The sequence below is a fragment of the Mauremys reevesii genome, unplaced genomic scaffold (genome assembly GCF_016161935.1).
Source record: "Mauremys reevesii isolate NIE-2019 unplaced genomic scaffold, ASM1616193v1 Contig53, whole genome shotgun sequence".
NCBI classification, from domain to species: Eukaryota; Metazoa; Chordata; order Testudines; family Geoemydidae; genus Mauremys; species Mauremys reevesii.
The window spans coordinates 123,826-148,050 of NW_024100866.1; the positions used below are offsets into that span (position 1 = coordinate 123,826).

General features: G+C 48.4%; 1 protein-coding gene across 1 annotated transcript in view; it reads left to right on the forward strand.

Moving 5' to 3' along the window:
* LOC120394381 (antigen WC1.1-like) overlaps window positions 1-24,225 on the forward strand; it is a 181,434-nt gene that overhangs the window by 18,981 nt on the left and 138,228 nt on the right. The window contains exons 3-6 of the mRNA XM_039518613.1: window positions 16,144-16,449; window positions 16,695-17,000; window positions 22,206-22,523; window positions 22,603-22,917. Of these exons, the coding sequence (XP_039374547.1) occupies window positions 16,144-16,449; window positions 16,695-17,000; window positions 22,206-22,523; window positions 22,603-22,917 (1,245 nt within the window). The remainder of the gene's footprint in view (window positions 1-16,143; window positions 16,450-16,694; window positions 17,001-22,205; window positions 22,524-22,602; window positions 22,918-24,225) is intronic.

Here is a 24,225-nt window from a genome sequence, read left to right on the forward strand (position 1 = left end):
CCCCCTAGCGGGCCGGGCCAGTTTGTTTACCTGCCATGTCTGCAGGTTCAGCCAGTTGTGGCTCCCACTGGCCGAGGGTTTGCTGCTGCAGGCCAACGGGGGCTGCACAAAGCCGTGGCCAGCACATTTCTTATCCCACCATGCTTCTTGCAGCCCCCATTGGCCTGCAGCGGCAAACCACAGCCAGTGGCAAGGCCGGCTCCAGACCCCAGCGTGCCAAGCGCGCGCTGGGGCAGCGTCCCAGCGGGAGGGTGGCAGGCGGCTCCGGTGGACCTCCCGCAGGCATGCCTGCGGGAGGTCCACCAGAGCCGCGGGGCCAGCGGCCCCTCCACAGGCACGTCTGCGGGAGGTCCACCGCAGCCACGGGACCGGTGACCGCTAGAGCGCCCCCGCGGCGTGCCGCCCTGCTTGGGGTGGCGGAAATCCTAGAGCCGCCCCTGGCCAGTGGCAGCCACAACTGGCTGAACCTGCGGATGCAGCAGGTAAACAAACTGGCCTGGCCTACTAGGGGGCTTACCCTGGCGGTCCGCGTGCCATACATTGTAGATCCCCGATCTACAGGATCTGTGTTATGTCCCAGCTTTTAAACAATCAAGGGGAAGAACCCCTTCAATTTGCCAGACCTTGCAAAGGTCTCACTCTTTCTTAAGGGTAGGTCACGTAGCCTCAATGCCTCCAAGACAGAGTCTCTGGGCTCTAGCACTCCTGTTTCACCCCATATGCTCTGCCCAGTTGGTCCCACTGAGATAGACCCCGGCTTAGAGACTTTTACACTCATCAGGGACCAATGCACCTCAGCAAGTGTCTGCAGTGACACCTGGCAGCCATTTCAAAGCACAGCAGGATTTATTGGTCAGCTAGAACACACCATTGGGAAGTTTTTAGGTTAGCACAGCGAAGGAGCAAAAAATTAAGATATGGTCATAGACTATCATGGTTGGAAGGGACATTAGGAGGTCATTTAGTCCAACCCCCTGCTCAAAGCTAGAGCAATCCCCAGACAGATTTTTGCCCCACATCCCTAAATGGTCTTCTCAAGATCTGAATGCACAACCCTGGATTTAGCAGGCCAATGCTCAAATCACTGAGGTATCCCTCCCTCCATTGTGGCTAAATCAGGGTTCCCATGAGCCATGCTGCTGTGGACCCATCTTGGTTTCCACTTTTTCTGTCTCTCAGTCCCAGGTGAGCTCTCGTGTCTCTCCAAAGGCTAATTCTTATCCTAGACTCCTGTCACTGCTCCATCCATTATCCTCCTCCTGCTGACCTCTGCTGTTTTCACATGTTCTGCCTGCTGAAGTTTCCCATTGTTAGTTGTCAGTTGTTCAATCCCTGAGCTTCCCATTGTCTTTCAGAATCCTTCATTGATATTGGTGGGCTCCAGCTAGTCCTGTGATGTCTCATTCATCCCACCCTAGACAGTTAAGTGACACATCTTCAGCTCTGCCCCAATAGAGCTTTGTAACCTTATTGCACTGACTGGGTAGCAATCCTTAGTCAGGTAAGTCACTGCCCTGCCTACCATTCATAAAAATATACCACAGAATTCCCACTTCATCACCGCAGTTGCGAGTTCTGCAGCCCAGACACAGCTGCTGTAAAGTTTCCCAAAGTCAGTCCTAGAGAAATGCTCACATGTACTAGCCTGCACAATGACCCTTCCCCCTCAAGACAAGCACTGGTTGGTTGTTGAAAGGTCCCACTTTACCAGTCAGGGATCAGCTCAGCTGCTTTGCCACTTTCCCTCTCTCCCACCTCTCAAGTCTGCCCCATGGCTTTCACATCCTGCACTCCCACAAAACCTGCCTGGCCAATTAGCCATATCACACCAAGGCAAATACAACACAATTCCCATAGTTAGGAATCTACCAAATTCACAGCCATGAAAAACGTGTCACGGACCATAAAATCTGGTCTCCCCCGGTGACATCTGGTATTTTGTGTACTTTTACCCTATACGATACAGATTTCACAGGGGAGACGGGCATGTCTCAAATTGGGGGTCCTGACCTAAAAAGGAGTTGCAGGGGGGGTCACAATGTTATTTTAAGGGGATTGCAGTATTGCCACCCTTACGTGTGCACTGCCTTCAGAGCTGGGTGGCTGGAGAGCGACAGCTGTTGGCCGGGCGCCCAGCTCTGAAGGCAGTGTCCCACCAGCAGCAGCGCAGAAGTAAGGGTGGCAATACCATACCATGTCACCCTTAGTTCTGCACTGCTGCCTTCAGAGCTGGATGTCCAGAGAATAGTGGTTTCTGACCGAGGACCTAGCTCTGCAGGAAGCAGCACAGAAGTAAAGGTGGCAATACCACACCATGCCATCCTAACTTCTACGCTGCTGCTGGTCATGACTCTGCCTTCAGAGCTGGGATCCTGGCTATCAGCTGGCACTCTCCAGCTGCCCAGCTCTGAAAGCAGTGCCGCCACCAGCAGCAGCACAGAAATAAGGGTAGCAGTACTGCAACCCCGCCCCCCCCCCCACACAATAACCTTGCAACCCTCCAACAGTTCCTTTCTGGGTCAGGATCCTAACAATTACAACACCGTGATATTTCAGATTTAAATAGCTAAAATCATGAAATTTATGATTTTTAAAATCTTATGACAGTGAAACTGACCAAAATGGACCTTGATATTGGTAGGACCCTACCCATAGTCTACACACCAGGCAGCAATCCTATATACGCAAACAGTACCAGGAGGGGAACATAAAAACAGACTTGTCTTCCCAGGGGAGAACAGCAATGAGGTCAGCACAGAGGTTAAGGCCTTGTTAAATATGGTTATCTAGTAGGATCCATGTATACCAGCTTTTCACGTTGTGACATTGCACTTCATATGCCTTATGAAAATATACTTTGACTGTGAATATGATGTAACTGGAATAGGCTTTATGCAAAAGGTCTCTTGTAAGGTATCATTACAAAGCTTATAATCTACTAAGTGTGGTCATTCTATTTGTATAAAGGTATCACTCTTGTATCTGAAACTAGAAATACAAAGTATAACTCTGAGGTCCTATTGTAATTATGCAAATTGTGGGCCATTAATGGTGGTTTAGAATCTTGATGGCTCCCATTGACTAAGGCAATTGGTTGTAAATGGTTTATTTATCTGAAAGCCTTCCTGTGTACCTGTGAGCCAGCCCAGGAAGAATGGAGTCTGGGGTCTCACAAGACATGTGAACTTGACACATGATATTGGAATCCATCTTGAACCTGGTACTTTTCTATTTAGAAGGAAGGGTGGGGACCCAGAGAGAGACAAAGAATTCCTGCCTTGTGCCAAATCTATAAAAGGGGGTGGAACAGGACAAAGGGGCCAGTCGTGAAAACACCCCTGCTTACCACCTAGGGTTCCAGCCATGAGAACCTGTTTTCCACCTAAGATGTTTGCTGGAACTAACGAGAACTGTACTAGGGGAAAGGATTGGGTCCAGACTAGGAAGGAGTCTAGTTTGTGAAAGAAGCTTATTGGACCATCTCTGAGGGTGAGATTTTACCTGTAATCAGTTTCTTAATGTATTAGTCTTAGACTTTGTGTGTTTTTGCATTATTTTGCTTGGTAACCCACTTTGTTCTGTCTGTTTTACTTGGAACCACTTTTATCCTACTTTTTATACTTAACAAAATCACTTTTGTTTATTAGTAAACTCAGAGTAAGTGATTAATACCTGGGGGAGCAAACAGCTGTGCATATCTCTCTATCAGTGTTATAGAGGGCAAACAATTTACCCTGTATAAGCTTTACACAGAACAAAATGGATTTATTTGGGGTTTGGAGCCCATTGGGCGCTGGGTATCTGGGCGCTGGAGTCAGTTAATCCACAGGGACATTTTCACTTAAAGTCTGCAGGTTTAGGGGCATGACCCGGTCTCTGGGTCTGTGTTGTAGCAGGCTAGTGTGTCTGGCTTAACAAGGCAGGGTTCTGGAGTCCCAAGCTAGCAGGGAAAACAGGCTCAGAGGTAATTTCAGCACAGGAGGTGACAGTCCCAAGGGGGTCTCTGTGACCAAACCCATCACAGTGCTTTGCACATACTCCAGCCACTTGAATCAAATCTACCCAGGCTTGCACTTGAGACTAAGCACTATATAGATTTTGCAAACCAGTCCCTTCTTTGTTCAGCCTCATTCTCTTTTGGAGCATGACTCTTGTCTCATGAACACAACTGGTCTAGCTGTAGTTACACCTTTTTCACACAGGCAACAATCACTTCAGAGGTGGTAAGTCGGTGTAATTCACTAGTAGTGATGTGAAAGAATCACTTTACACCAGCTTTACATGACTGCAGCTGCCTACACACAGCACTATGGAGATCCGAGCCCTCTGTGTGCACATAGCCCTGCAGTCACTGCTAGAGTTAAACATTTCTCACACTGGTGACCTATTTACCATCACTGGTGCTCTACGAGTCCTGCCCGAGACAGGAGGCTGTTGTTCATTCATTGCAATGAAGACCAGACTCTCCTTACTGCCTGTGGACAGACAGCTCCACATGTCAGAGACTGTGGAGTTAAGTTAAAATTCACTGACAAAAAACTTCATTAACACAGAGTTCATGTTACCCGGAGGTATCTCTTGCCCTGCTAGGACATCGAGTTGGTCCAAACTCAACCCCTGAAAACCAGGCAATAGAGAGTTATGGTAAATGCCAAGACAGCCTTAACTCTGCCCTCTGGAGCTGGAACTAGCCACTGGCACTGGAAATTATTTGCATGTGCTCCAGCTGCAGTAACTGTGTTAAGTGTAGCTGTACTGAATGGTGGAGGCATGAGTGGGAGCAGTTTGGCAGAGCTGTGACTGTGATATGAGAATGTCTGGGTCTAACCCCCTCCATTTGATCCAAGGGAAGAGGTGCCTGTGTACCCTGGGGAATCCCATATGCCTCATTTCAGCGCTGTGCTCTGTAGGGTGTCAGTGGTGGAGCACAGGCATTTTCTTGCCATGGAGATTGCAACAGTGAGGTGGGAGATGGAAGCAGTCCATGTGTTTAATGATGGTGAAAGGACAGTGTTAGCTGGAATCCTGTGAGTGCAGGCGAAGGGGTTGTGAGAGGGGGCAAAGGGGTTGTACAATGTAACAAGTGTGGGGTTGTTTCTGACTGGGGAGAAGGGTCAGTGTTTGTAGGGCGCTGGCCACTAAGGACCCCCCTCTGTGACTGTGAAGTGTTTTCATTTTCTTGTTTGTAGATACTCCAGTGTCAGGCCTTTCCTTTCCCTTGGAATGGCTCCCATTTTCCAGTTTGTTTTCTGAATGTGGGTCAGGGTCATGGAGGGTCTTAGCTCAGCTGTGGGACCCATGACCGGGGTAGAGGCTTATGTGGGAGGAATCTCTGATCTAGCTAGGAGTTTGCCTGCTCTGCAGGGTGGAAGATTTCTTGTTGACGCTGTCGTTCATCAGGGCAGTAGTGATGCTGGTGCTGTCTGCCCCACAGGCCCCTGGGACTGGGGCTGCCAGTTGTCACTTTTTGGGGAAAATATTTGGGAAATGTAGTCATGGTCATAGAAACATTTAATGAAAATCATTGAATTAGTGAGCTTGCATGTTTGCAAATAATGTGTCTGGTTGTTTATAACCATTAACTTCTGTTAAAAAATTGCATATAAATTTACATAGGGATTGCCAAAGAGGCTGATGGGAGTTTGGTGCCCAATTTGCTTTGATTTTCAATGAGACTTTGGCTCCTAAGTGCCCAAGGGCCAGGTTTTAAAAGATATGTAGGTGTCTATAAATGCAGATAGGTGCTCAGTGGGATTTTCAAATGTGCCTGGTGCTGAAATCCCAGGAGATTTGGAAAGTCCCGGTAGTTGCCTGTCTTCACTCCTAGGTGTCTGAATGTCCTTTAAAATCTGGCCCTGAGTCACTTTTGAAAATGACACGTAGGCTCCTAAATCACTGAGGCACATCTGAAATTTTTACCCTTAGGCTAAAATCCAGACCCAGGCCCCCAGCCAGAGTAGCTTAGGAGATGCACAGGGGGGCAGGGTGTTCATGGAGCCCCTTTCCCACCCTCATAGGGTGACCAGGCAATGGGTCGATCATCCTGACTCCCTGATACCCTGTAGATCTGGTGTAGCACAGAGGGCTCAGCCAAAAGAATATCTCAGCCTTACCCCGCACAACAATATCGTATTATGGAGGAATTTTCTGTGACTCCATAATTAACGTTACAACTACGGGTCCATTATAAGTTTTATTTTTCACTCTTCTCTTTTTAACAGTTAGTAGGAGCAATAAATTCCTATGCAAACAGCACAAGGAAGAGTAGAATATTTTTCTTAGAATTTCAAATGTTTTGGCAGCTCCCCTGGCAATGGGAGCTAAAGGTAAGTGTTTAATCGTAACCCTCTCTGGATTGTGAGTGTTTCTATGCAAAATCTCAACATCCTCTTAACGTGGGGGAGGTGAAGGCGGGGGGGCGTTATATGCAATTTCCTAGCATTGTTAAAAAAATAAAGATGACAAGCAGGACTTTATTCAAATGAGCTTCATTTCCAGGACTTTGAAATTCTACACAAAACAGCCTGGCCCTCACAGATGTAAATTCTCTAGCAACAATAGACGCAGCCTAGACTCCACTAGTTGTGCAGTTACTGTGCCACTGATTTTGAGTCCCTCCACCATGGCACTACAGTTCCCATGCAACAGTCAGTGCACAGTATCCTCTGTGTTTTTTGGCCTTCACCTCAGGACCTGCAGGGAAGAAAGATTTCCACCCCTACAGCCTTTCTGAGACTGGGCTCAGCTAGCCCTGTTCCCCTCTCTCTTTCCCCCCAGGGGCATCCTTCCTGTGCTTCTTTATCTGATTCGGGCTGATGGGCTACTTGGCTCTTTATCCACCCAGCCCGCGAGACTTCTTAGCTAGTGACCTCAGTCAGCTTTCTTTGGGGGACTAACTGATGTCTAAGAGATCAGTGTCACACTGTCTGGAGGGGCTCATGACTGTGAGTGCCTCCTCGGGGCAGATTGTCAGAAAACAGGGCAGACACTGCAAACTGGTGGTATGTTCTATAATTAGATTTCACCAGGACAGTATCAAATGTGAACTCCTGGATTCATAGGCGCCGACTCTGTGCAAAAAATTAGCGGGTGCTCAGCACCCACCAGCAGTCATGTTCCCCCCACCCAGCGCCTCCTGCCTGCCGGTGGCTCCGCCAATTAACTCTTCCCTCTCCCTCCCTGTGCCTCCCACTCACCCCAATCAGCTGTTCTGTAGTGTCCAGGAGGCACTGAGGGGGAGGAGCAGGAATGGGGTGCGCTCGGAGGAAGGGTAGAAAGAGACGCGGCATTGGGGAAGGGGTGGGGTGGGGATGGGACTGGGGGCGGAGTGGCAGTTGAGCACCCCCGGGACAATTGGAAGCCAGCACCTGTGCCTGGATTACTATAACAGTCTTCCCACGAGTGACAGACAGTGCCCTTAGACCGGTGGTGGGCAACCTGCGGCCTGCAGGCCACATGTGGCCCATCAGAGTAATCAGTTGCCGGGCCACCAGATAGTTTGTTTACATTTCACAGCTGCCCGCAGTTCTCAGAGGCCACGGTCTATAATTCAAAATTGTAGCATAGATGTTGTCATCTGCCAGTTTCCAAAAAGTCTCTCAGGGCCTGAATAACTCTGGGGAGCTCCATCTTTTTGTTCACTTATTCCACCCTGTTAGAATTCAGACAGTCCAGAGATGAAGGATCTTTCCCTGAATCCAGACTTACAGATTCTTCTCACAGAAAACAAACTGAGAGGGTCATTACCCACACGGATTCTTCCTTTGATGACGGAGAGTGAGGAATGAATTTAGAGTGTTTGCCTCCGATCATCACACACAATGACCACTTGCCTGTGAAAGTTCTTAATTTGCATTCCACAAGGCTTCTTTCTCGTTTGATGGGTTATTTAGTTACAGGCCTATACACAGTGTAAATGTTTGCTATTGCATTATAATGGGATACAGATAAGTGAGAACAATGCAAATAACATCCTATTAGTTTTCTTGAAGATTAAACACTCTTATACATTAACACATTTAATAATCACATTGACCAATACTAATACACATGTGAATTGGCCAGGCTGTGCATTTGTAAGCCTTCAATGAGACCTGGGGCTTTGGCATGAGCTGGCACCCGGTCTGCCAGCATTACAATCCAAGTGCAGGCTCATCTGTTCACCCCCAGCACTCTGTCCCAGGGAGACTGTCTTCCCCTATTGGACCCAGGCAGTGCAGAAAGGAAACCACCTGAATTGAAGGTAGAAGGGACAAGAATGAAACCGGGATGAGAGGAGGAGAGTAGTTTGGGACAAGGAGCCTGTGGGGTGGCCGGGGGACAGACGGACATTCCGAGACTGGATACTGGTGGGAAGCGAGAAACTGAGACTGGGAGAGAAAGGGGGAGATGGGAACTGTCTGGGCCAGGAGACTGGGTCTGGGAGGAGGGAGGGGAGGAGACTGTTACTGGCTTGGCTGAGTAAATAGAACAAGAGTTGGGGGACAGAGACTGTGACTTGCTGAGCAAGGAGATTTGGAGCTGGGGGAGACTGGGACTGACTGGACAAGGAGTCTGGGACTGGGAACCAGTGGGGTGGAACTGGCGGTGGGTGAGGACAGACTGAATCAGGGACCAGAGTGTGGGGAGAGTCTAAAACTAACTGGGCAACGAGACTGGAATAAGCAGTCAGGGTGGGGTTGGAGAGACTGAGAGCAGATCTACATGAATATTTAGTATGTGGCAAGCTGGGGTGCAAATCTACCCTGCACTGTCCTGCCATGCACCGAGTGTCCATGTGATCCATGCTGGCGGGCACTAACAATTTCCTAGTGTGCTTTGATTTACTCCTGTTTCACAGCACTAGGGAAATGTTAGTGCGCAGCAGCAGGGTCCACACAGACACTCAGTGTGCAGCAGGCTAGTGTGAGATAAATTTACACCCCAGTAATTTACATCCCGCTCTATCTGCTGGATATCTAGGCAGAGGAGGTGTGTTCATGTAAATACAGTTTGCTCCTGAAGTGTTTCCCGATCCCAGCTAGCTGTCAGGGGAGAACTCATCCAGATCGTGCTTCTATCTGCAATTTCCTAGTATTTTTACAAAATAAAAAGATGGGTTGGGCAGGAACTTTACAAAAATGAGCTTCATTGTCAGGACTTTGAAACTCTGCAGAAAACAGGTCGACCTTCGCCAGTGTAAATTCCCTAACCTGGTAATAACAACTGCAATGCCTTGTGCTGCACACCTAGCAAGTGCACAGCAGGGAGTCCCTCTCCTCTGAGCCTCACCAGGAGGAGGGAGCTGCACACAAACAAAGGGGTATCAAAGCAAAAGTCCCTTCTGTGCACCTTTCTGTAAAACTGGGCCTGCATCTCAGCTGGAGCTGCACATTTGCAGTGGAAATAAAGTTTGAGTTTGTAATAGTGCGTTTGAAGGGCCGGGCTGCCTAGTGATTGGTTCCCCTGACGTCCAGCCCCTTGTTTTCAAGGTCAATTTGCCTCAGTCTTTTAGGCAGTGGGGTACGGAAACCCAGGCCCTTGCTCTCTACCATGTCCCAGCCCAGGGTCCTGCCTGCATCTACCCCTGAATAGGGGAGGCCTCCCAGCAGGGAGTCTAAATCCCCTGCACTGGGCTACTTCTTACCACTGTCCCTTTTGATTGGGCCATGGCCCCTCTAGTCCCGTTCACTGGGTGGCTTGTACCCCATAGCGCCTCTCGTGGATCTTGGATGCCCTCTCGTCCCAGCCTCCTTCAGGTGGGGCAGCCGTAAGTTTGGTGAGACTGAACCCCACAATGTCTCTGGGCTTTAGGGACCCAGTTACCTCAGTTGCTGGAGGCTCCTAGTCTCCTCCACAGTCCCCCTTGGCTGGGGAGACAGTGCTTACTCCCTGGTGGCTGCCTCAGCTGGCAGGCTAGTGACCCTTCCCCTCAGGTAGGGAGGCGGATAGCTCCTCCCTCTTCGCCAGTCAGCCTTCAACTGAGCCAAGCTCTCTCCTTTTCTCACCCCCAGGCCTGGCATTGGCTGCAGGTACAGCGGGGTGGGGGAGGAGGGGGGTTAGCTGGGCCCAAAGGCTCCTTTAACCCCTGCTGTGCTGGCAGGGTAGTTCCACATGGTTGGAGAGGAGGATGAGTCTTTTCATGCCCCTTATAGTTATGTTCATTCTTGTCACTAATCCCCGTCTTCCCTGGATAGAGGTTCAGGGCCAGCTCCTAAGGCCAAATCCAGGGTTCCTTACTCAGGCAGGCAGCTATTGAGTATAATGTGAGTTTGGTTTGTACAGACTGAGTTAGAAGCAGGATAAAGGACTCAGGATTGGGCCCATTAAGAATTATTCCAGAAATAACCAGTCAGCCATCTACAAACTGCCCTGTGCACTAGATATCACTGAGAACAAACACATACGGGAGCTGTGATGTTTCTGCACCAAGTGATTTTTGAGAGATGCTGTCCTGACAGAATACTAGAAAAATTTACAAAAAGTGACAGTCACCTTCTTATCTGCAGTGTTGTTGTAGCCGTGTTAGTACCAGGTTATGAGAGAGACAGGGTGGGTGAAGTAATATCTTTTATTGGACCCATTTCTGCTGGAGAGAGACAAACTTTTGATCTTACAGGGAAGAGCTGTGCAAGCTCAGAAGCTCGTCTCTTTCACCAAGAGTTGGTCCCATAAAAGATATTACCTCAGCCTCCTTGTCTCTCTTAACCCCTTCTCCTCCAGCTTTTACTTCTCATTTCTGGTTGGATTCATACCAAATTTCGCCAAAACTTTCTCCTCTGCCAAGGTTCCAACTCAATCAGTGCACAGGCTGGATGGTGCCCAAGGAACGAATCAGGGATGCACAGTGAAAGAGGCTTCTGTCTGTAGGCCCCAGCCTCATTGGTTGCAGCAGCAGCATTGCCATCATCAGCTATCCCTCCATTCGAGGATGATCTCTACCACAGATTTACATTTGGGTCCCAAGACGACTCAGGAATCCGATCCTAGAACCATAGATCTGCCCGCAGTAGGTACAGAAGTTTCCTGACGAGTCAGCTGCCTGATGGGAGAAAGTTCTTTTTCTTTCCTTCCTTCTCTTTCTCTTTTCAACACTAAGGGCAAGGCACTTCTCCTCGAAGTGGGCCACTGCCTGGTGGAGGATGTGGCATCATTGAGATCAGTTGGTTCCTTGCTCCTCCCAGCTTGTGATGTCCAAACGAGTTTTCTTGAGATACACTTTCAGTGTGTCTTTGTAGGATTTCCTCTGACTACCAGGAGATCTCTGACCATGAGTGAGCTAAGAGTAGAGGGCTTGTTTTGGGAGGCGAGAGTCTGGCATCTCCACACAATGTCCAGGCCAGCGGAGTTCATGGGTGTGGATCATTGCTTCAATGCTGGTGACATTAGCTTCAATGAGGATGCTGGTGTTATTGCAGTGATCTTCCCACTTGATGCAAAGGATCCTTCTGAGGCATCATTGGTAGTACCTCTCCATACTCTTGAGGTACTGTTGATAGGTCACCCAGGTTTTGCATCTATAAAGGAGTGTAGGAATAACAATTGTCTCATAGACCTGGATCTTGGTGTCCTTCCGTAGGTCACGGTCTGTGAAAATGTACCAGACTAGTTTCCCAAAGGAGGCAGTTGCGCAATGGATCCTGTGCTGGATCTCACTGTCAATTTTTGTATTTTGAGAAAGTTGGCTACTGAGGTAACAGAAGTCCTCAGCTCTCTCCAAGGCCTGTCCCTTGATGGTGATTTCTGGTGGGTCATGTGCAAGGCCTGAAGCAGACTGATGGAGCCCTTTAGTTTAGTTTTCTTGATATTGAGTGAGAGTCATAGGTGTCGGTAAACTTGTGCAAAAAAATCCAGTGTGGACCGAAGGGCATTCTCAGTGTGCGTGATGATTACACAATCATCAGTGTACTGAAGGTCAGTAATGGATGCCCTGAGGACCTTAGACTTAAAGCTGAAACATCAAAGATTATTAAGCCGCCCATGCATTCTGTATTGAATGTGAACTCCATTAATAAATTTTGGAGGGCAGCCAAATCTGGGCAGCACCTTCCACAGGGCTTCACGATTGACAGAGTCGAAGGCCTTTGTCAAATCAATGAAGGCCATGTACAGGTCCTGATTTTGCTCCCGAGACTTTTCCTGAATTTGGTGGGCAAGGAAGATCATGTCGGTTGTCCCTCAAGATGGTCTAAAACCACACTGAGAATCTGGCAATATTTCCTCAGCAATGGGAAGTAATCAGTTTAAGAGGATACGGGCGAGAGTTTCCCCTGCTGTAGATAGCAAGGCAATGCCACAATAATTTCCACACTCCAACTTATCTCCTTTTTTAAAGATGGTAACAATGTTGGCATTTCTCAAGTCTTCTGGGATCTTCTCATTAAACCAAATGTGAAGAAAAATGAAGCTCCAGACAGCATAGCTCTGAGGATCATTGCAGCACACAATCCCCTTCACTGAAACAAAGTGACGGTCCCGGAAGATGGGTTGCAGCAGTGGCAAGATGTATAACCAATAAAATTATGCTGAAATTATGCTCCTGGCTGCTGTGGCACCAGGCACTAGAACAGAGTGGCACAAGGCACTAGAACTGAGGCCTGGTTTACACTTGGGGGGGTCGATCTAAGATACGCAACTTCAGCTACATGAATATCTTAGCTCAAATTACTTACCCGTCCTCACGGCGCGGGATCGACGTCCGCGGCTCCCCCGTCGACTCCGCTACCGCCACTCGCTCCGGTGGAGTTCCGGAGTCGACCGGAGCGCGTTCAGGGTTTGATATATCGCGTCTAGATGAGACGCGATATATCGAACTCATAGAAATCGATTGCTACCCGCCGATCCGGCGGGTAGTGAAGACATACCCTGAGATGAGGGAGACTGTTTCCACCTACTGGGCCGAGGCAGTGTGGGGAGGAAGCCACCTGAATTGAACACAGACCAGGGTGAGAGGGGAAATTAGATGAGGACAAGGATGGAGGGGGAATATTCTGAGCCTGGAGTCTGGTGGATGGAGAAAAACTGGGACTGGGAGAGAAAGCGGGAGATGGGGACTGGCTGGGCAAGGAGCCTGGGACCAGGAGGAAGGGGAAAGAGACTCGGACTGGCTAGGCAGGGCGATTAGGACAGGGAGTGAGTGGGGAGAGACTGTGACTTGCTGATCAAGGAGATTGGGAGCTGGGGAAATTGGCACTGGCTGAGTGAGGAGTGTGGGACTGGGAACCAGTGGGGAGGAACTGGAGGTGGGTGAGGAAAAACAGACCAGATCAGGAACCAGGGTGTTGGGGGAGTCTAAGACTAACTGGGCAAAGAGACTGGAATAAGCAGCCAGGGTGGGGTAGGGGAGACTGAGAGCAGATCTACATGAACATTTAGTTTGTGGGAAGATGGGGTGTAAATCTCCCCTGCACTGTCCTCCCAGGCACCAAGTGTCCATGTGGACAGTCTGGCTGCACACTGAGGCCTTGTCTACACTACTGCTTAAGTTGATGTAAGTTATGTCGCTCAGTGGTATGAAAACAACCCCCCTTCCTTGAGCAATGTAACTTACATTTACTTAAAGGAGTGTCTGCATCACACTATGTCAGTGGGAGACACTCTCCCATCAGCAGAGCTTATGCCTCTCGATGAGGCGGACTAATTATGCAGACAGCAGAGCGCTCTCCCATCGACATAACATGTCTTCACCAGAAGCACTAAATCGGCACCGCTGCATTGATACAGTGGCACTGTTTTAGTGTGGTAGCAAAGAGAAGCCCTAACAGTTCCCTTGTGTGCTTTGATCTATCCCATTTCCAAGCACTAGGGAAATGTTAGTGCGCAGCAGCAGGCTCCACACAGACACTCAGTGTGCAGCAGGCTAGTGTGAGGTAAATTTACACCCATTTGCCACAAGCTAAGTGTGTGTAGAGAGAAACCCTGAGACTGGATGAGACATCCAGGGAAGGAAACTGGGGCTGGGGGCAAACAGGACAACCCAAGGCAAGAGTAAGAGTGAGAAACAGAATAGATGAGGGTCCCGGAGGGGTGGGACAGCACAGAGAACAGGGGGGAAACTGGGACTCCATGAGACCCCTGCCTCATTCAGTGCACAGGATAGACAGGATGGGCATAGTTTGGGAAGGAGCAGGGGGGCATTGGCAGAGGCAAGGCATGGGGGGGGGCATGCAGGGTCAGTGCAGGGAGCAGAGGGAGCGTGATGGAGTCACTTCTCCTGAGGTTGAGGGTAGCTGCTCCGGTTGCTTCCTCTGCAGCTGGACACTGCTTCCTGGGTCCTAGTGCCTTCCCATTACCTGTAGAAAGGTGTGTACCTGCAGGGAGGCAGAGGACACTGGGAGAGGGGGATGGGGCAGGGGACAGGGGCGAGAGGAAGGGGGATGGCAGGGGGCACGGGGCAGCGGCAGGGGGATGGGATGGGGACGGGAAGGAGATACAGGAATAGGAGGAGGGAGTGGGAGCCCAGCATGTGGTGTCCCCTCAGCAGCAACAGCCCCAGCAGGGAGGCGGCTGCAACAGCCCTGGGAGGCACCAGAGCAGTAACATCTCTGCAACAGCCAGTGCCAAAGTGGCCGCAGCTCCCAAGCTCTGGTCACTGCAGCAGGGGCTCACCCATTAAACCATCCTGTCACTGTGTTCCTATGGATACATAAATAATATCACTCTCCTGGGCCTGGTACTATTCAATATTTTCATTAATGATTTGGATGATGAAGTAGAGAATAAACTTATAAGATGTGTGGATGATACAGACCTGGGAGGGGTCACAAGCTCTTTGGATTAGAGTTTTAGAATTCATTATGACCTTGATACATTGGAGAATTGGTTTGAAATCAGTAAATTAAAATTTAGTAAAGACAAGTACAAAGTACTAGACTTAGGAAGGAAAAATCAAATGCAAAAAATCCAAAACGAGGAATAACTGACTAGGCAGCAGTACTGCAGAAAATGGATCAGAAACTGAAATGGGTGATGCTATTTTGAAAACAGGAAATGTCATTCTGGATTTTATTAACAGAATTGTCATATGTAAGACAGAGGAGGCAATTGTCCTGCTGTACTCAGCACTGGTGAGATCTCAGCTGGAGCACTGTGTCTTATTTGGGCTCTCTGTCTATGATGGATAGGACAAGAAGTAATCCACTTAGATTGTAGCAAGGGAGAGTCAAGTCAGATATTAGGAAAAACCTTCTAACTATAAGGATAATTAAGTGGAATCCCCATCATCGGTGACTTTTAAGAACAAGTTAGACTAATATCTATCAGGGATGGACTAGCTATACTTAAACCTGTCATGGTGTGGGGCTCTATGTTTTTTGCTGTCCCAAGCACAGCAGTCAGCCACATTTCCTCGGTCATGTGGATTCGGCGACGTTTCTGCGGGAGGACCACCAGTCCTGCTCCATCAGTGTCCACCAGTCTCGCGCTGAAATACCGGCGGAACCTCCCGTAGGCATGCTGCCGAAGGTGAACTGACTGCCCTCAGCAACTGGCAGCCCGCCCCCTGTGGCTTGCCACCCCCGGCATGCGCTTGCTGCGCTGGTGCCTGGAGCTGCCCCTGGTGTGGGGGGATGGACTAGCTGACTTCGTGAGGTTCCTTCCAGTCCTACATTTCCATTTATTCCAAGATTTGATAAGCTATTCAGGCCTGCTGATTTTTTAAAAAGTTTATCCCCAGTAGATACTGTTTAACATCCTCCTTAGTTACCAATGGACTGCAGAGTGGTTCACCCTCTTCACATAGTATGAATACACATCGTACTTCTATCCAAAACCAGAAATATTTATTGAACACTTCTGCCTTATTTGCATAATTATAAACTATTTTACCATCTCCATTTGTAATGGGCCTACTCCTTTGTTAGGATTTGTTTGTTTGTTTTCGCTCCTAATATATTTTTAAAAATTCTCATTCTTGTTCATAGCCCAGCCAAACATGGATTTTTTTCCGATAGCTTTAGCTTCCCTTATCGATTTCATAATTTCTAATGTATATTGATTACTATGAATTCCCCTCTTTCCATTTTTTATACTTATTTTTAAAATTTCTAATTGCTGCCTGCACTGCCCCAATGCACCAGGACGGGCTTTTGGCCAAAGTTCTAGGGCAGTGGAACACCTAACTCCCTAAGGCTCCTTTGTAATTTTCATCCTTCATTGGCTTTCTAGGCCACGTTGAGCTCCAGCTGGCTGGAGGGGACAGTGCCTGCTCAGGACGTGTGGAAGTAAGACATGGAGACACCTGGGCTACAATCTGTGATGCACACTTTGATCTCAAGGCTGCCAGTGTTATCTGTAATGGACTACAGTGTGGAATAGCTCTATCTATCCCAGGAGGAGCTCACTTCGGAAAAGGACATGGACCAATCTGGACTGAGGAATTCCAGTGTGTAGGGAATGAGTCACACCACGTGTACTGTCCCAGGGTATCACACGGGAGTCCGACATGCTCACATGCAAATGTCATATGCTCACGTAAGAATTTGACACAATGTCTCTAAAATCCCAGTGTTGTGTATTCTAAAGTAGGGTGCAGCAATAAATAATCTAAGTCTGTAGGGAGCTGGGATAATAGGGCTGCTATCAGCTTCTAGTAAAACCTGAACAATCCAATATAGTGGGAATGGACTCAATCCCCCCTGACTTTCCTTTTCTTTAATACTTAATATAGAATATCTTAAATGCTCCCTCTCTAAACCCCTTCTCCCTTCGGCACACAGGTTTCCGGCTGGTGAACGGCAGCACAGCGTGCTCAGGGAGGGTGGAGATCCAGGTTCTTGGTACCTGGGGAACCCTCTGTGACTCACGCTGGGATTTACCAGACGCCAACGTTCTCTGTCGTCAGCTCGACTGTGGGTTCGCTGTATCGGCTCCAGGAGGAGGGTATTTTGGGAAGGGAACTGGCTCTGTCTGGACAGACACATATCACTGTAAAGGGACTGAAACCCATTTGAGCCAGTGCCCTGTTACTGCCCTGGGAGCTTCTCAGTGCTCTCACAACAATGATGCCAGTGTGATTTGCTCAGGTAAGTGCAGGAGAGATGCTGGATTAAGGACACCTGCCCCTCAGTGTGTGACACTGACCCCAGAGCAGGGGAACCTCAAGGCACAGCAAGGGGAGGGGGAGCTAGATCCTAAACCACATATAATAATAGTAAATGTATTAAAGATAAAATGTAAGTAAATAATATTATCACAAAAGAATAGTTGTGAGCTGGGAAAGCCCTGGATTCTCCACTAAAAACATCAACAACTCCATCCTTTACGCATGGCAGCGGAGCAGGGGCAGCACTTTGTCCTTCGGGTTTCATAAATGTCATGAACTCATTGTCCCCAGGCTCCTCCAATAGTAATTGGAGGGGGAGCTGGTTGTGACTCCTAATATGGAGGTTGCTTCACATTTTCTAGTATAAAATTATTCTCAGCACCTTCTTGATAAGCTCTTGCACCTTCCTTGATTGCTGCAGCCTTTGCAATTTGGGAAGGGGTCAGTGCTGGAGCCAGGGAGGTGCCCTCTCCTAGTGCAGTGAGATTCCTTCCAGGTTTGTCTGAATTACAAACTGCTGAAAATCACCATTTCCCTCTTCTCACATGAGTTCCTACAGGCAATTTTGGTAGCACACCACAGAGAAAGAAATGATTTCACTCACTTGTGTGGGTTTTTTTGCATATATATATATATATATATATATATATATATATATTTATATATATATATTACTTTCTTCATACCTTGCCAACTGAAAAAAATCAAAAGACTTTTCCCCCTGCATTCTTACTTTTTTACTTTTTTCTAACTTTTTACAGTGAAAGAAAAGATAAAAAATAGAAGCAGGGAGGAAGTGGCAAACCTGTCAATCCAAAAACTGGAAAGGAAAATGAATGTTTCATTTTCCAAAAGTTGAAATGAATCAACATTTTAGTTAAACAAAAATTTGCATTCCATTTCCACATGCCAGTATCTCAGATCTGTGTAAAAATTGAAATACTGCATTCAAAATACTTCACAGAAAAAAATTTGGATTGTTGACCCACTCTAATATTTACATTTTAGTTAAAAAAATAAAATATTAAACCACATTATTTAGTTTATTTAGTCAAAGCCAAAGGCACAATAATTAGAAAATACCAGAGTTAAGGTTACCTATGAAATGTTAATTCAGTCCCCCATCCTCCCTTGCGCATATGCATTATGATAGAGTCTAACTGTATGCACACATCCTATTATTCTCACCTAAACCCTGCTCCTGCCTCCTTCAGTGCACTGGGAGGATAGTGCTCAGGCAATGGGGGAGCTGTTGAATATTTATTTTTATCCTCATCATTCAACGTGTGATCTAGGGCCTTATTCACTCTATATACCATACAAACACTGCACTGAATACAGAATTAACTTCTTCATGGGCTTTTCTATGGTGCTTATCACCGTAATATGAGAATGCCAAACATTAATGAATTTTTCTTCATAACACCCCAGGAGATAACAGATTCTTATGATGCCCATTTCAAAAGTGACTTAGGCACTTAGAAGCCCAAGAATAACATTTTCAAAAGTGCCTAAGTGACTTAGAGACTTAAATCCCATTTTCTCCAGTAACGTAGGAGCCCAAGAACCATGCAGACTTCTCCCTCTTGCTGCCTAAGTCACTCCTGAAAATGGCCCTTAGGCTCCTACATCATTTAGCTGCTTTTGAAAATTTTACATACAATATTAAAGCCAAAATTCTAAACTTGGGGTGAGTGGGCAGCAACCTGAGACCCTCAGGGCTTCATTCTTCAGAGTACTCACCATTTCTGCAGAGCTTTGTGTGTTCAAAGTACTCTCTACATTTTAATAAACCCTCACCAAACTCCAGGGAAGCAGGTGGTACGTATTATTATTAGCTCCATATTACAAATGGTGAAACTGAAAGAGAAAAGCAAAGTGACTTGCCCAAGGCCACCCAGTGAGTCAGCAGCAGAGACAGGATAAAACTCAGTGTTTTTACTTGCAGCTCTGTGCTCATTCCCCTCGACCACACTGCCTGGCTGCAAAAGAGCTGAGCAGCCACATCTTGTCTTGACCCTAGCAGCAGTTGTGAGTGCTCAGTACTTCTGCAAATCACATCCCATAAAAACTGGCTTAAGAGACCTGCTCAGCATCACCTTTGAAGTCTGCGGCAGAGGCAGGAACAGAACTGAGCTCTATTGAATGACGGTCACTGCTCTTAACAAGCGCATCCTAGTTCTTCCTGCGCTTCTTGGTCATTCTCTATAGGCCTTCCAGTTTCTAAAGTGAATGAGGCAGAGGTCGCACAGGCAACAGCCTGATGCTGCACAACCGCGATTTATCCATCCTGGACACTGAAAGTGTCCAGGACCCTACGGGAAAAATAATTCACTAGAAAACTTAATGTTAGTGGCCAGCCAATCTGGTTCCCTTGTGGCTAAATGGAGCCCATCTTCTGGGTCTATAGATCCGCAGAGTTTTAAGACCCAAAGAGGCCATTGGGATCATCTGCTTCTCCCCTCATCAAAGTGATCCCTCCTGCTGAATGAAGTTGCAACCTCCTTCTCTGCCCCATCTTAAAATCCATGTACAGAGTCTCCATAGGGATTTCAACCTTCTTCGTAATGGACACGTAGCTTCCAGGACTGTTTCCCACAGAGCCCACAGTCACTGGTTCACACCATGACTAAGCCTATAGGGCCCTGCCCAGCACTCACAACAGACCTCTACTCTCCTCTTTACAGCTGATACCTTTGTACCTTGGGGGCAATTCACCTCCCAGTTCTCCTGCTTCTCACAGAGGCTGCTACCTGCATTCCTAACTGAATTCCCTGCAGCCCTGCCCTGACTCTCCTAACTACCTACCCAGCCCATACCCTGGTTCTCGGAGGGAACTCCTCAGCACATAGGGATGCTGATTTCTCCCTACAATTGCTGCATGGAGAATCTCTTCTAAGGAAAAGCACCTGGTCCCTTCTGTACAAGCTCCATCTGCTGTGATCCCATCTGGCCTTCCTGATGGGCTGTGGTACCCAGTTATATCCTTGAGCCTTCTCAGAAAGCCCCAAATCTACTCTCTACCCTCACACTACACCAGTGGCATAGCTAGGACAGGAAACCTGGGTGGGCCTCAGCTTTCGGGGGGTGGGCAATGATGGGAGGGGCAGAGGGAAGGGTGCAGGAGGGATCCGGTGTCCTAGGGAGGGGGCAGGAGGGAGGGGGATTGCCTCCCTCCACCCCTTCCAGCCGGCCCTTACCGCTCAGCAGGTACCCAAAGCTGAGGCTGCCCAGGCCACACAGGCTGCGGGGTGAGCCTAGGGTAACCAGATAGCAAATGTGAAAAATTGGACAGGTTTTGGGAGGTAATAGACACCTATATAAGAAAAAGCCCTAGGACTGTACTTATAAAATTGGGACATCTGGTCACCTAGGTGTGCCCTTGTGGAGAAGAGGGGTCCCACTGGGGCTCGAGCTCCATGCACCCTTCCTGACCCTGGCTTCATGTGCGTCAACCCAGCCGTGTCCCTTTCTTGCTGATGCTAGGAGCTGCTGCCCTGGTCTCTGGCCCCAGCACTAGCCCTGGATTTCAACCACCCCTGCCCACACAAGGCACACCTCCCACGGAGCTAGCACTGGGGTCAGAGACCAGGGAAGCAGCGCATGGCACTGGCAGGAGAAAGACATGGCCAGGCTGGTGGACACAGAGCCAGGGATAGGAGTCCCAGCCTGTGGGTTCGGGGGGCTTTGGCCCTGATTTGAGTGGGTCTGGATGCTAACTGGGTGGGTCATGGCCCACCTGTGGCTACACCCCTGCACTACACTAGCTGCAAACAGGCATTCTCCTGCTTCAGTCTTAGGGCGGACTGCCGGCTCTGTTGAAGTCAATGGAGGTTTTACCATTGCCTTCAGTGGGGTCAGGATTTCACTCTTAGCCTTGAAATGTTATTTGGCTACCAAGATCCTTGAGCTGTTTGAGTCCAGTGCACACACACTGCACCCGTCAGGTTGCCATACTAGCACATACTGTACCTGACAGAGATGGTGGATGTCCCCTGCACTTATTCTGCTGTTGTCTTTTACCATTGTCAGTCTCTCCTGGCTGCACCTGTGTCTGAACTCAGTGAGGGTACGTCTTCACTATCGGCCGTATCGGCGGGTAGCAATCGATTTCTCAGGGATCGATATATCACATCTCATCTAGATGCAATATATCGATCCCCGAACGTGCTCCTGTCGACTCCGGAACTCCACCAATGCGAACAGTGGTAGCGGAGTCGACAGGGGGAGCCACAGACGTCAATCCCGTGCCATGAGGACGGTAGGTAACCCGATCTAAGATACATCTACTTCAGCTACGCTATTCACGTAGCTGAAGTTGCGTATCTTAGATCGATCCCTCCCCCCCCAGTGTAGACCAGCCCTGAGTAATTCCTAACTTACCACCTTGCTGTAGGACTCACTGATTCTGAGACACACTCAAAGACTGAGATTCACATCCCAAGGAAGTCACAATATTCATCAATAGAGAATGTCTCCATCCCTGCCCCCCACAAAACCTGCTTATTGTGGTGTGAATTGATCAGCTGGAATCTCACTTTGGGCTCAGAGATGACACCACACTTCAGGGGACAGCTCCAATCAGAACCACCAGTGCCGGGAATTATCACATACTGGGAGCTCCTGCACTGGACCCAGGTGAACCAAGAAAGTTGCCACCTACTGAGCAAAGATCAGAGAGAACTAAGATAATTTACCAACAATAACCTGTTCCTGACCACCATGAACCCTGCTCTTCCATTGGTCAAACTCCCTCCAAGCAAACTTGCCTAAATCATTCACAACCCACCTGCTTAGTGCTTGTGCAGACACCATTCACTGGCTTCCAGGCATTTAAGCCTGGATAAAGGGACTACAAACCTCAGCAGCCATTCCACCACCACACACAGAGACTATTTTCCCAATCAGTAACCTGCAGGAATTCCCTCGCTCATTCATTTACAGGGGCTGCTAGCAAGCCCAGCTGTCAAGCTCAGAGTGTTACAATTCTTATAGCACCTTCCACTTATAGAGTGAAAAGAATAAGTGTCTTCTGACAGAGGTCGTTCCCTTTAACACTGTGACACACTCTGATCACTGGCTCAAACCTTCTTCTTTAGAAACAGTCCATAATTTCACACTGTATTATTTTTAGGGTATAACAGGGAGTGTTCTTCAGTGTGTTTCCCATCTCTCCTGAGCCCAGGTCGCTCTGAATCACTCAGGCTGCTGAATGGAGAGAGCCCGTGCGATGGGAGAGTTGAGATTTCCCTCCATGGTGTGTGGGGCAGAGTGCTGGATGACCAGTGGGACATGAACGATGCCAGTGTGGTGTGCAGGGAGCTCCAGTGTGGCATCGCTGAGAAAACTTATAACCCCCCTAAGTCAGAACAAGGAACGGGCCCCGTGGGGCTGAGAAGTGTCCAGTGTGCAGGAAACGAGACACATCTGACTCTCTGTGACAACTCAACATCTGAGACAACCCAGGCAGGAATTGCTGAGGATGTCGGTGTCATTTGTTCAGGTGATTTATTTCCAAATCTCACAAACATTTTCTGTTCAGTAGGAAAATACATATTAACAGCTGGGATCTATCCCTGCAGGGAGCAGACAGATCAGACTGGTGAATGGGACAGGTCACTGCACTGGGAGAGTGGAGATTTATTACAATGGCAGCTGGGGGACAGTCTGTGATGATTTCTGGGACCTACCGGACTCCAATGTCGTCTGCAAACAACTGGGATGTGGACGTGCCATTAATGCAACTGTCTCTGCTCATTATGGGGAAGGATCCGGGCAGATCTGGCTGGATGATGTGAACTGTTCTGGGAATGAATCCGATCTCTGGTCATGTCCTTCCAGGGGCTGGGGCCAGCACAACTGCAGACACAAAGAGGACGCAGGAGTTCTGTGCTCAGGTCTGTTCTGTGAATGCGCTTGTGAGCCGTGTTACCAGCGGATTTAATGGAGGGGGCAGATGTTTAAGGCGATCACTGAGAATGAGACTCTCCCTAACTGTTTCTGCCTCCCTTTCCCTTGTGTACCTACCTACCAGGGTCACCATTAGAAAGTCCTCAGCTCCCACCCAGAGATACTGGAGATATTGCAAGATTTCCCTAATGTTAGAATGCTGCATCTCAGGTGTCTGAAGGAGACTGTATCATGGAAAGCAGTGACTGAAAAGGTTGTAGGGTCCTAGTGGAAAAATAACTGAACATGAGGTCCCAGTGCCCTGTGTGGCAAAACGGGCTAATGCAAATCTTGGATGTGTAAACAGGAGAGTAGTGAGTAGGAGCGGGGACTAAATTTTAGTGTTATACCTGGTACTGGCGAGACAGATACTGGAATAGTGTGCCCAGTTCTGATGTCCACAAAAATTGGAAAGGGAGCAGAGAATAGCCACAAAAGTGATCTGATGGCTTGAATAAAAGACTTACAGTGAGAGATTTAAGATACTGAATCTGTTTAGCTTATAAAGACAATCAATAGGTGACTTGATTACAGTGCATAAGTTCCTTCATGAGGAGAACATACCACTTACTAAAGGGCTCTTTAATCTATCAGAGAGAGGCAGAACAAGAGTCGACAGCTGGAACCCGAAACCAGACAAATTCACCTCAGAAATAAGTCCCAGGTTTTTAACAGGGAGGATGATTAACAATCAGAACAAACTTCCAGGGAAATGGTGCATTCTGCATCTCTTGAAGTCTTCCTGTCTAGACCGGATGCCTTTCTGGAAGTTCTGCTTTTGTCATACTCAAGTCATTAGGCTTTATGCAGCTGTTTCACAGAAGGTCAAACTATTTGATCTCATGATCCCTGTCATGCTGTCTGGTGAGGCTCACGGTTCTGAGTGCCCACTTCAGGGCAGATGGTGAGAAACAAGGTAATACCCCAAACTGGTGGTGTGTTCTACAAGTAGATATCAGCAAGACAGTAGCAGATGTGAACTCCTGGACCAATGTTCCCTCTAATTTTTTACATCCATGTGTGGTATGAATTTTGTTATGTGCACCAGTATAGAGATGATGTGTGGCGGGATTGGGGGTAAGGTGTTGAGGGAATGGGAGGCAGCTCAGGGCTAGTGCAGAGGGTGGCAGTGTGCAGGGTGAGGGTTCTGGCTGGGGGTGCGGGCTCTGAGGTGGGGCCAGGGATGAGGGGCTTGGGGTCATGAGGGGGCTCAGGGCTGGGGCAGAGGGTTACAGTGTGGGGGCTGAGGGCTCTGG